This window comes from Vombatus ursinus, unplaced genomic scaffold (assembly GCF_900497805.2).
Source record: "Vombatus ursinus unplaced genomic scaffold, bare-nosed wombat genome assembly UNPS02014894.1, whole genome shotgun sequence".
NCBI classification, from domain to species: domain Eukaryota; kingdom Metazoa; phylum Chordata; class Mammalia; order Diprotodontia; family Vombatidae; genus Vombatus; species Vombatus ursinus.
Window position 1 is genome coordinate 3494378 of NW_020954672.1, and position 12618 is coordinate 3506995.

Consider the following 12618-nt stretch of genomic DNA (forward strand, 5'->3'; position numbering starts at 1 on the left):
TGGAGGCCTTATTACTCTTTTCTTCTAGGAGCCTTCCTTTTGGATTAATGATACTGGTGTTAGCACTCTTACCTACTGCTTTTCCTCCTCCCTGCTAACTAAGCACAGGTATTGTGCTGCTGATGCCTTCCAAGTTCACTCCAGCATAGCAAAGAGAAAAGACTTTGCATCAGACCCTCCACTGGTTCACTCCTCTCCTATTTTTTATGGTTTCTCCCTTCAAACACTTCCTCTATTTTCCTTAACAGAAGGCCTTGCCATCTGCTGCTACCATAGCTTGGGGACCCCCTCAGTGCTCAGCATGATAAATCAGTCATCTCTCCTCAAAGTGGGGCCTCTTCCCCACCCAAATGCTACATCGGCAGCTTTAGGTGGGCCCTAACCCAACCCATTCCCAAGATATGATAGCCACTCACCTGAGTACCATTACAGTAGCAGGCATCCTAGGGGAACTGGGCTCAGTACCTTTATATTCATCTATTTGTCCTCTCCTAGTTCAGGGCCCAAACTTAAGCCCCTCCCTCTTTCAAAATATAAGAACATTTACCCTTAGATTTCATTTCCCCTATACTTTTAAACACCAGCCTCCCCTCCACAATCATGGGGTGAAAGCCTTCTCCTTTGCTGCCCTGCCTGGCACAGACTCTTGTGCATCCTTCCACCTCATCAACTTTTCATCTCTTTACAAACCGCACTGGGAAGTGTCTTCCTCCTCCTCCCTGCCTCTCTCTCCTTCTCCTTTGTTATTAACCTCCTGAGCAGGGACATTAATGTATTCACCAAAGTCTTCACACCACTGTTTCCTGTAATTATAGTGCATCCCTCCCACTGTCCTGGCTTATTTGACTGTAAAGTGCTTGGAGGAGGGACAGTGTGGATAAGAGACATGGACAAAAGACACAACGCTAGCTGGGGTTGAGTTGTATAATGTTAACAACAAAGTAAAATGAACATATGCTTCTGTAGCAGCTTATTAACAAATCAATAACATACAGAGGTCAATGAAGAGTTGCTTTAAAAAATAATCAAGTCTTAGACAAGAAAAAGGGCCAGGTCCCTTTTCAGTTCTGGATGGTGAACTCTGTATCCCTGGCATCAAACATCAGTCACCCCAAGAAACTCAGAAAGCAACCCCCACAACCTCCTTCAGAGGGCCGATCCCTGATATTTATCATTCAGATCAGCTACGTTGTCACTGGAGACACGGATCCAGCCATCCTCTCGGACGTGGTAAAGGTTGACCACACCTCCTGAGTAGGCATCCCGATAGGTGGCCTGGTAGATGGCCCTCCGAGCTAGGTCATAGGCATCTTCCACAGATAGATCAAATGAGTAGCCCCGGTCCATAACCCCATAAGCATAGACAGAACCTGAACCCACAGAAAAGGTGGCTCCAGAGACACGGTTTCCCTCACTGTCCACGTAGTACAGGCCTAGAAGGGGTAAAATAAAGTTAGGATGTTCAAGACTTGTTAAGACAATATCACCTCCTCACACACCCTACCAAAGCACATTCTGGTACAAACTCCCAGTTATAACCATAGCAAAGAGTAACAGAAATAATAAACTGAAAAATGAGGCAAATTGGAATCATATTTAAAATCTTAAATCTGGGTTCCTAAGGTTTACATGAAACCACTTCTTCCTATCTTGTAATGAAAAATAAAGTATTTGTCCTGATCTGCTTTCTCCACTTAAATAAACCACCTGATGTCTAATTCAGTGACCACTCTGTATTGAACACCATTTTATCAAGTGCTATGAGGCAGACAAAAGTGAAAGACACACTGTCCTTAGGGAGAATCTAGCTGAGGAGACATGAAACAATTGGAGAATACTACATGCTAGTACAAACTAAAGGCTATATCACAGTTTAGCACTTCAAATGCCACAAGGGTTCAGGGGAAGGAGAAAGAGATTGGCTGGAATGGAGTCAGAGAGAAGGGCTGAGTTGCACCATCCTGGTCATGTAGCTTAATTCCCTGCATTCTCTCAGATACTGCCCTCCTTGCCCAATCCAAACTTGGATTAACCTTGCTCACTCCCATCCCTAAGTATTCAAAGTCCAGATTTTCCAAAAAGCCTGCCTAGGCTAGGTAAAAGGAAGAAAACTTTCTACCTTCCATCTCCACTACACAGAGTTTTGTCAGAGAGAAAAATCTTCCTCATAGGCCTGCTAAACATCAAAAAGTACTCCAAAAGTATGTGTTGGAATCCATTTTTTGAAAAAATGAGGAATGATTAGGTAAGCTAGCAAAACATCCCCCAGAGGCCCTTTTTTTTCCCCAGTAAGGCAATTGGGGTTAAATGACTTGCCCAAGGTCACACAGCTAGTAAGTGTCAACTGTCTGGTCTAAGGCTGGATTTCAACTCAAGTCCTCCTAACTTCAGGGCTGGTACTCCAGCCACCACCACCTGGCTGCCCCACCAGAGGCTCTTTTCAGCCTGAAGAGGCTAACCAAAACCAGCCAAGTCAAGAGAACAGTCAACAGTCCTCCCTAGCACTGCATCAGGCTCTTTGCAATCCATCCCTACTCAGCAACCCACAGGATCCACGTGGTTAACAGGACTCACCAGGCCCTCGCTTATCCCAGCCACAAATCATGGTACCCATGGACAGCCCCATGCCTTTGTACTGATAGACCATGTTGGCCAGCAGCTTGGAGGCAGCAGCCACAGAGATGCGCTCCTTGTTCCGGAGCTCGTAGATCCGGCACTGTCGGGCCAGCAGGCGTTCCCAGAAGCTGCAATCGGCGGCTCCCCCAGCCATGGTGCCTAGCAGGTAAGGGTTGATCTCAATCACCTTCTTCACTGTCTGGGAAGCAATATAAGCACCAGCTGTGGCCCGTGAGTCCACGGCAACAATCACGCCATGCCGAAACTGAACAGAGAGGGAGAAAAGGGGAGACACAAAGCCAACATTAGGTTCCACTGGTGTATTTCCCCCCCGAGTCGCTTTTCAGTACCCCTCAGGACCTTCCTCCTCCAAAGAGCATTTCCCCTCCCATAGCTTTATAAAAGCCAGATTAGAGAAGCCCTGTGGCTTATTGGATCGTCCGGGTGAAATTTCACTTTTATCTTTGCCTAGCTGCAGGACCTTGGGCAAGTCACTTCTCTGGGGCTCTGGCAACGCCAGTCCCATGAGAATGGGATCGCCTTCACTCTGCCTCCCACAGAGGATTTTCACTTGGATTAATTATCTCATTGGACCCGCACCAGGTGTTAGACCCACTTGAGAGTCGAAGGCACTAAGGCTCAGAGACGTTGCCCACCTCGCTTGAGGTCACACAGCTAGCTGTCCGCACAGCTCGGACCAGGGGCTGGTCTCCTGGCCCCAAGTTCTGGGGCATTTGCCCTCATCACCATGATATGGCATTCTGGATGCCCCCAAACCCTCGGGGCTGCCTCCGGCCACTGCCCCACCTGGCCCCAGGTCACAGTCCCCGTGGCCCCCCACCTCCCACCCCGCCCCCCTCCCCCCGCCTCCCAGGCTGGCCCGGGCGTCACCAGCAGCCGCACCGGCCCCATTCCCAAGGCCCAGGACCGAGAGCGAGCCCGGGGTGGCTGGGCCACAGCAAAGGCGCCGGAAGGGTCGGGCAGCTGCTCCCCGGGGCCTCCGCGGCAGGAGAGCGGCGAGGCAGGGGCCCCGGGAGGAGGGGGAGGTGTCCAGGGCTCGGCCGGGGCCGGGAGGCGGCATCAGCACCTTGAAGGCCAGGGTGGTGGTTCCGTGAAGAAGCTCGATCCCCGGCTCGTCCGGGGCACCCCAGCCGGGAGCTGCCAGGCACAGCTCATCTCCGGGCCCCCCAGGACCCAGGTCCAGCAGGTCCGAGCGACCCCCGAGCCCGAAAAACCCGACGCCGTTCACAGGCAGCGGCCTCTCCAACACGCTGGCCAGCGCCATATTTACTTAGGGAAAGCGGAAGTCGGCGGGGCAGCTTCGCGTCGCCCGCTATATAAGGCTCGGCGGCCGTTTTGGAAGAGGGCAGCCTGGATCAAAACAATGGGAATGGCCAGCCATCTTGAGTCCGGGCAGCCTGGGTCCTGCCCCTCGCCCAGTCCAAGCCCCAACCGAGAAAGCCGCTTTAGCAAAGGGGTAAAAGTCGACCCTCTTCATTCTCGTTCAAACTTTGGGTGCCATCTTGATTTGAGTTATAGTGCACTTTAGCCTCCAGGCCACAGGAAACAGCTCCCATGTCGAAAGTGGCGGCCATCTTGGAAAAGGGAATGACTGGCTGAAAAGCAGTTTTGAGCCTACTAAAGTTCTGCTAACCTTCCCTCATTTTCCCCTCTTTCGGTTCTTACCCTACATTAAGCCACCCATTGAAGCCAACAGTCTACCATTTTGGATAAGGGCAAAACCAAATTCTGAGTGAAATCTTGTTATGGGACCATTTCCCTCTGAAATAAAACCATACTGCTACAATCTGAGGCAATAGAATGGCATTTAATAAAGGAGGTCCGTCAATAACTCCGTAAACTCAAAATTAATTGTTAAAAACCAATGGCCTTTCCATCCACTTGTGTTATGTGTTGTTTAAAAGCAGCACAATTAGCATTTTTGAGATTCATTTTACTTGTCCTTTGGTGAGGATTCTAATAAATCAGTGAACTGTCCAAATGTTAAATTCCAGGAGCAAGAAGGGAAAAAAACGTACTTGGATGATCCAACCCTGAAAAATGGAATCAACAGCAGTTTGCCAACAGGGAACATCCATCCATCCATCTGGAGGAATTCCAGAAATATAAGAATGTAGTGGAAAGAGTAAGAATACATGCTATTAATAGCTCTGACACTAATTAGTTGTAAGACCTTAGCCAAGTCCCTTCATCTCTATGGGCTTTAGTTTTTACTAATCTATGAAATGAGGGATTTACCTAAATTAGCTCTAATGTTCCTTCCACTTCTGGGAGGAAAGATTGTTTTAAGTTTCCAGTACAAATATGATTATTAAAATATGTGGAATAAGGCAATGAAATATGTCACAGAATCACAGAACTTAGATTTGGAAGAGGGTCTCAAGTATTTGAAGGGCTGTCATGTAGAAGAATTAGAATTGTTATGTTTGGTCCTATGGGTCAATGGATGAAAGTAGCAAGGTAACAAATTTAGGCTTCATGTCAGGAAAAACTTCTATTAGAGCTATCCAGAAGTATAACAAAATGCCTCCGAGAAGTGGTGAGAGAGAGACTGTATGACCACTTCTCAAGTATGTTATAATGGGCATTCCTTTTGGATATGGATTGGAGTAGATGGCTAATGAGGTCCCCTTCTAAATCTAAATTCTGTGACATATTCCATTGCCTTGTTCCACATATTTTAACTCACTTGGGAGGCCAGATAAAACCAGAAAGTGGACATGAGTTTATAACGATGTACCCACTTCTGGGTATAGCATGTAAGTGCCTGGAATTCCAACTAGTGTCAGCACCATCCCTTCCGTGACAGCTGCTGGGGATGACAAAACCTCAACCCTCCTTTGTCCCACCTTCCCAAACACACACCTTTAACCTCTTCGAACGCTATATGTGTTGAATTCTCAAACCTAAAATCTAGCAACCTTCTTTAAACTCTACCATCAAACTGAAAAGAAGGAATATATTTTCCCCCACACTTGGATCACACAGGGAATTGCAGGATTCATCTAATCAATCAAATATTTTTCCAGTGCCTACTATTCTCCCTCACTTCTTTATTTCTGTAAGTAGTGCCATTTTTCTTCCAATTTCCCAGATAAGAAATCTCGCAATCAACTTTGACTCCTGCCTCTTAACCATCTCCTGTCAATTCTTCCTTCACACAGTCTCTCAATTCCATGGTTTCCATTTTGTTTCTTCTTCAGCAACTGTAAGTAAGCTCCCTATCCCTCATTCTTAGATTGTAGCATACCTCCTAACTGGTCTCCCTGCCTCTAGTCTCTATCCTCTTCTAATTCATTTTATAACTTGATACCAAATTAGTTCTTAATAATAAGAATAGCTAATATTTATATAGTGCTTACTATGTGCCGGGTACTGTGCTAAGCACTTTACAATTATTATTTTGTTTGATCCTCACAATCACCCTGAGAGGTAGGTGCTGTTATTATTATCTCCATTTTACAATCAAGAAAATTGAGGCAGGCAGAGATTAAATGACTTGTCCAGGGTCACACAGCTAGTAAGAATCTGACACCAGATTTGAACTCAGATCTTCCTGATTCCAGGCGCAGTGCTCATCAGCTGCCTCTTAAGTGTGACTTTGACCCTATTCAAAAAACATCTAGTGGCTTTCTATTATCGGTAGAATAAACTCCATAACCTGGCTTTCATGGGCTTTCATAATGTACTCCTGGTTCCATTGTGTTCCATTAACATAATCCTGGTTCCATCTATGTTCCCATAGCTCTTTGTATGTTCTTTTTTTTTTTTTAAACAAGCTTTGGTCAGTTTATTAAAGAATACTTTTGCACAGTTTACTTTTCACTGGTCTATTCTGGCGTGTTTCTAATATCAGAATCACCTGGATCAATGATAGTATACATACTCTGTAGCACTTCCCACATGCTGTACCCAATTCAGTGTCATTGCCAGAGTAGTGATGGATGCCAGTTTTGGCTAACATAGCGTGATATTCAATCTCTAATTTCCTCAGGGCTGGGCAGTTGTTGCCTAAGATGACCAATTTGGCTTTACCTTGTCTGACCATTTTCAAGGTCTGTTTGTAGCCTAGCGCATATTTGCTGCTGTTCATGACCAGCTGGAGCCTGGAGTTGATGAACTCCAGCAACTTTTTCGTCTTCTTTTCAGCCACCCTCTTCCTGCCTGCCTTCCTGCCTTCCTTCCTGCCTGGCTGGGAAGAGAGAAAAGAAGGAGCTCCCACAATGCTGTTTGTATGTTCTTTATTCTGAAATAGCATCCCAATCCCCTCCATCTCCTCTGCCACCCTGAGCCCCCCCCCATAAAATCTGATTCATCCTTTAAGGTTTAGCTCAAATGCCACCTCTACTATGAATTTCCCCCTTATTCCACTTTCCTTCCTGATGCACCTCTCCCCTATCCCATACTTTATCAGTAATGATCACTGTGCAGATTTTCAGCTAGGGGGACCAGGGAAGTCTTCATGTACAGGGTAGCATTTGAGGTGAGCTTTGAATGATGAGGAAGGGAAGGGAAAGGAAAGGTAGGGATACGTAGAGTTTGGAATGATGGCATTCCATGGCATAGGCAAAGGCAAATACTTATCCAGTGAACAATAGCAATTGATCTTAACCTCTCATGAATCATTTTGTACAATAGCTATTTGCATGTGTTTCATATTCCTCTACTAGATGAGGAGGTACACAAGGTCAGGGATCCTTTCATCTTTGGGCTCTCCTAGTGCCAAATAGTACTCTGTACATGGTAGTCACTTAATTTTCTGTTGAAATTATACCATTTATGGCACTAATAATATGCTGTTTTATATTACAGATACATATTTGTCCACATGTTATCTCCTCTACTGGACTATAAGTTCTTTTAGGGCAGGGACCTGTTTTGTGAAACTTTATATCCCCCATATCTTACACATAGTGGATGCTCAATACATACCAACTGAATAAATAAGAAGAGGTTGCTGTAAGGATATGAAGAAGTATAAGATTTTGTTCCTTCCCTCAGGAAGCTTACAGTCTGATTGTGGAGACAAGATATAGACCTGTCAAAGGCTCGAATATTCAAAGCAATATATAGGGTGTGTCAAATGAATGTTATAGACAATGGCTACAGGAGATTCGAGGTGGGAAGAGGTTGTAACAGGATAGTCAGAGAAAGCTCAGAAAGGAGGTGGGATCTGAGTTGAGCTTTGAGTGAAGATTCAGATAATTGGGGAGGAGATGTGAGGGTATTCTAGATATGGTGAGGAAGAAATGGTGGTTGATGGTGCTAAGAATAAGATAAACAAAGGCAGGAATACACATGTGTTGAGGAAAGACAATGAATTGGCCCATCTGTCTACAGCAGAAGGGCTTTGTAAGGGAGAAATGGGAATTATTAAGAAGCAGGTTGTGGCCAGATTGCAGAAGGCCTTAAATATAGTGGGCTAAGATATCTGGGTTTTATGTTATAGGCAATGGGGATCCACTGAAAGTTTTTGAGCAGAAGAATAATATGAAAATATCAAAGGTTTTGGAAGATTAATCTGGCTGTGGGTTTTGGGACCAGTTAAAGAGACTGGGGGCTGAGAGACCAGTGAAATCACCAGACCTGTAATTGTCCAGGTGAGAGGTGATAAGGAAAAGGGGAGAAGAGCAGTGGGAATAGAAAGGAAGACTTCTAATCAAGAGACTCTGTAATGAGAGAATGAATAGAACCAACCACAGAGAGAGAAGCTTGTCCTGTACTTTGAGGCACAATTCTGGGTTCTTTAGGTTTCCCAGAGTAGGGGAATGGACTGAAAGACCTTGAGAGATTCGGCCAAAATAAACCTTGTGATGTACTTTTACACCATCAGGGCTGTAAGAGGAGGCAGTGTACCACTCTGTGACAAAATGATTTCTCCACTTCCCAAGGGTCTACGAAACCCCTCAGGACTCCAAAAAGACTACTGGTTAGCATGACCTGGAGTTAGCACATGATACTAATAGGGATCCCTGCACTGACCTCTTAGCTTTACTCCGTTCTATGGCCATAGACTACAAGCCCAGGCCTGACTAGCTGTCTTGAAAATGAATGCTATTTGCCACAAATGAGAGAGTATGGCTGGATTAGTGCAAATCTTTCCCCACTATTGGAAAAACAACTCAAAGCATACTTCCTACTGATGATAGGTCAGTTTTTTTGTTTTGTTTTTGTTTTTGTTTTTGTTTTTTCTTTAAATGGGAAGGATGGGCTGTGGCACATTAATGCTAAGGGCAGTGAGGGACAGTTGAAATTACAGTTTCTTTTCAGACTTACCTCTAGTTAAGGCTGCCTTGTGTGGCAGGGATTTGAATATTTTTTTTCCTTTCACTCTATTCTTCCTTCCCTTTTCTGTGCCACAGTCTATCTCTCTCCTTCTTGGGCTGAATGTGTGAACTAGGCTAAGTCTGAAGGAAGGAAGGAAGGTAGAGAAGGAGGAAGGAAAGGAAGATGGGGAGGAGAGAATAATAATAATAAAAACTGACATTTATATGATGCTTTAAGGTTTGCAAAGTGTTTTACATGCATTATTCCTCTTGATCCACACCATAGGGCTATGAGATAGCTATTGCAAGTATCATGATCCTCATTTTACAGATACAAAAGAAGGGAAGAAAAGAAAGCAAGAAGGCAGGTAGGTCACTCCTACCTTTCTCTGCTATTATCCCAGCTCCCCTTCCTTATCCTACTCCAAGAAATCCCCTACTCCTCCATGCTTTCCAGGGGATACATGAAGTATGACAAAGAGGTGATCCCATGGGTCACTCTCAGGCACAACATGGGGGACAGAGGATGAAGCTTTCCTACTAATGACAGCATCCCCCCAGCCATGGGACTCCTTCTGCCATGCCTGATTCTCTTTCAGTAGGACCTTTTAGGGGGAGGGGTAGAAGAAGAGGAGCGTCAGTTCTCAATGTTCTCACCTAACTCTGGCTGCAGTCCAGCTTTTCAGTAGCGTACCTTATCTTCCCCTGGTCCTGCCTTACCTCACCACAGCCCATATAACCCTGCCCAATTCCTAGTCTCCACTTGCTTCCTAAGATGGCTCTGGAGAATGTGTGCAATTGGCAGGCCCCTGAAGCCCTGAGCCCTCACCTGCCTGGGGCTGGAGACTGGACTGTCCCCAGGGGCTATGACCGTCTTGGCTTTCTGCAGACACAGGGGCCAGAACTGGCACATGGCACTACTACGTTAGCCTTCCGATTCCGCCATGGGGTCATTGCTGCAGCTGACACCCGATCTTCCTGTGGCTCCTACGTGGAATGCCCTGCTTCCCAGAAGGTCATCCCTGTCCACCAGCACCTTTTAGGCACAACCTCAGGCACGTCAGCTGACTGTGCCACCTGGTATCGAATACTGCAACGGGAACTGCGCCTCCGGGCTCTCAGGGAGGGCCAGCTGCCCACTGTGGCAGGGGCTGCCAAGCTCCTCTCCACTATGTTGTACCGTTACCGGGGTTTGGGGCTATGTGTGGCCACAGCCCTGTGTGGTTGGGACCAGGCTGGCCCTGCCCTCTTTTATGTCTACAGTGATGGGACCCTCCTGGCTGGTGATGTCTTCTCCGTGGGCTCTGGCTCACCCTATGCCTATGGTGTGCTGGACCGTGGCTACCGCTATGACATGAGTATTGAAGAGGCTTATACGCTGGCTCGCCAAGCCGTGGCCCATGCTACCCGCAGGGATGCCTATTCAGGTGGCTCTGTGGACCTATACCATGTGAAAGAGAGTGGCTGGGAGCGAGTTTCTCGAGAAGATGCCTGTATGCTGTACATCAGGCTGCAGGAGACTGGAGAACAGGAAGAAGAGACCACCCCTACATCCCCCTGAGCCTTCTCTTCTTTCCCCCCACTTCTACTTGGAACACCGTGAACCAACAAGACAAAGAACATGCCACTGTGGTCCAGGAAGAGATTCCAGAACCAGAAGAGGAGACTCTTGGAGGCAGAAAAGACTGAGAGATGCTGGGAGGAGTGGGAGCAATATATTGAAAGCATGCTGACAACGTGGCCAGGTGAATGAAGCCCTCCAGGGACCAAATCATGTGACTCCACTTACCCCAGATCTCCCTCTCCATTTATTGGAAGCCTCCATCCACCGCTGCCTTCCAGACCAATTGACTTTTCTCGGTGTCCTCTGATTGATCCTGATAGATCCTCAAGCCTTCTCCCCCGCTCTGAGTTTTCCCCCTAGGAATGTAAACTGGGTTCCCTGGATTCACTTTCCTCTCACCTATTTCCCTTCTTTGCTCTCCCACACCTGCTTTCTTCATGCCTTTTTACTTTTTTGTTTTCTCCATTGAGACTTCTGTTCCTTCCTGCCTTGAGCTGTTTCTCTCCTCTGCTTTCTCCTTTTCTTTGTTTCCCTTTAATTCTGTGGGTGGAACTACTTTTGGCACCCTCCTGTTGTTCCCTCCATCCCCATCCAACACTGCCCTCAGCTCTTCCCAGCCTGATTCTTACACTGGGACACTGGGGATGCTAGAGTCTGACCTCTGTGCAGGGGTTAATTAATTTCTGAGACTCAATGCTTCCAGTTCCACATTTCTATAATTCTGTGTGGCCCTACTCTGTCAGAGAATAGGGAATCTCCTAACGGGGAGGGAAACAAATCCCTGGGCTGGGCTGCCTGACATTTTCCTCTAAGGGTTGTAGTCTTTGAATTATTAAAATTAAATTCAACCAATATGTATGGACAGTGCCCTGTGGAAGGAAAGAGATATGAAGGTGAAATGAAACACAGCCTTTGTTCTCAAGAAGCTTACAATCTACCAATGTGAATCTCCTCTGCCTCTACCCTGGGCTTGTTCCTGCCCCTATCCTTCCCCTCTCTGTGGTCGGCTTTGACTACAAGGGCCCTAGAAAGGTGGCAACTTGATTGGCTTAGCCTGGTCAGAGCCTCCACTCTCCTTTGGCTGTCTCCAGGGCAGGGAATAGCACTCTCAGCCACTAGAAGGGCTCCAGCCCCCCTTGACCACCACCCCTTTGGGAAGAGGCTTTACCTCTGGTTCATTGACGGGGGATGGGGAGGAGAAAAGAGGAGAATGTGGTAACAACCAAGCTATGCCCTTGGGGGCCTCTGGACCTGGAGCTTTGGTTGGAGCAGGCCTGCCTCGGTCTGGATGAGCTTCCTCTAAATCATGTACACAGATAGACATTTTAGAGGTTTCGGGTTGGGGGTATAGTTCAGGTCCTTTTCCCATTCATTTTATTCTTGACTGCCGGGTACACAAATGGTACAGTATTTCTGATCATGCAGATTAACTATCCCCATGTCTTTGGCCTCCTAAGGAGAGATGAAAGAAGGTCTGCAAAAGGGGCAGTCATGGGAACTTCTTTCCTTTCCCCAAAGCAACCATCTTAGTCTTTCAGTAACTGAGAATATTATGACCCTAAGAGTTTCATGAACTGCCTCCTATCAAGGGAACAGTTTCACTCTAGGATAAGGTGGGCCAAGCACCTTATTGGGACTGAGGGCTCTAAGAATAGACAGGGTGGTGGTGGTGGGGAGAAATGATTGTGTATAAACTGAGGTTAAGAAGAACAGGGTAGAGGGGACACATTGGGGCGGAGTAATAAATAATTGTCAGCATCTAGTTTTATTTACTTTAATCCTCTTCTTCCCCTCACCTCCTGCCCGGCCTTGGGGCTGTGATACCATCAAACTCAGGGTCATTGGGAATGACTGAATAACCTAGCTAGGGAGATATTTTGTTGAGCCTAGGTCCTGGGGCTTGGTCCTTGCTATTTTTCTCCTTTCCATTCATCTTCCTCAGTTGTCATTAAGCAAATGACTGAAAGAGAGACAGAGAAACAGAGAGAGAGAGAGAGAGAGAGAGAGAGAGCATCTTCAGTAGGGGCTAGGTAACATGAGAGAGTCAGAAGGGCCAGAAGGATTCTGGGTGGGGTAGCAGAGAGAGAAGAGGTGGGCCTGATAACTCTCAGGAGGGGTGTGAGGGGTCAGGAACAAAATCAGGAATGGAAT

At 46.7% G+C, this 12618-nt stretch overlaps 2 protein-coding genes across 2 annotated transcripts; one reads left to right on the plus strand and one right to left on the minus strand.

The window, feature by feature from the left end:
• Positions 1 to 910: 910 nt before the first annotated feature.
• On the minus strand, positions 911 to 3916 carry PSMB5 (proteasome subunit beta 5). Its single transcript, XM_027843065.1, has 3 exons — positions 3704 to 3916; positions 2575 to 2881; positions 911 to 1433 (listed from the first exon to the last, which is right to left on the minus strand). Exons 1-3 carry the CDS (start codon positions 3899 to 3901, stop codon positions 1147 to 1149), a joined length of 792 nt encoding a protein of 263 aa, XP_027698866.1. The 5' UTR covers positions 3902 to 3916; the 3' UTR covers positions 911 to 1146.
• Positions 3917 to 9678: 5762 nt separating this feature from the next.
• PSMB11 (proteasome subunit beta 11) lies at positions 9679 to 10464 on the plus strand. The gene has a single exon (XM_027842961.1). The coding sequence runs from the start codon at positions 9679 to 9681 to the stop codon at positions 10462 to 10464; it is 786 nt and encodes a 261-aa protein (XP_027698762.1).
• The last annotated feature ends 2154 nt before the right edge of the window (positions 10465 to 12618 follow it).

Bases quoted from the DNA above. Each gene is read 5' to 3' on its own strand.
- PSMB5 (XM_027843065.1), bottom strand. From the start codon at position 3,901: ATGGCGCTGGCCAGCGTGTTGGAGAGGCCGCTGCCTGTGAACGGCGTC. The intron at 2,882-3,703 runs GTGCTGATGCCG...CTCTCTGTTCAG, and splicing joins CCACCACCCTGGCCTTCAAG to TTTCGGCATGGCGTGATTGT. The intron at 1,434-2,574 runs GTGAGTCCTGTT...TACCCCTTCTAG, and splicing joins CTGGGATAAGCGAGGGCCTG to GCCTGTACTACGTGGACAGT.
- PSMB11 (XM_027842961.1), top strand. From the start codon at position 9,679: ATGGCTCTGGAGAATGTGTGCAATTGGCAGGCCCCTGAAGCCCTGAGC.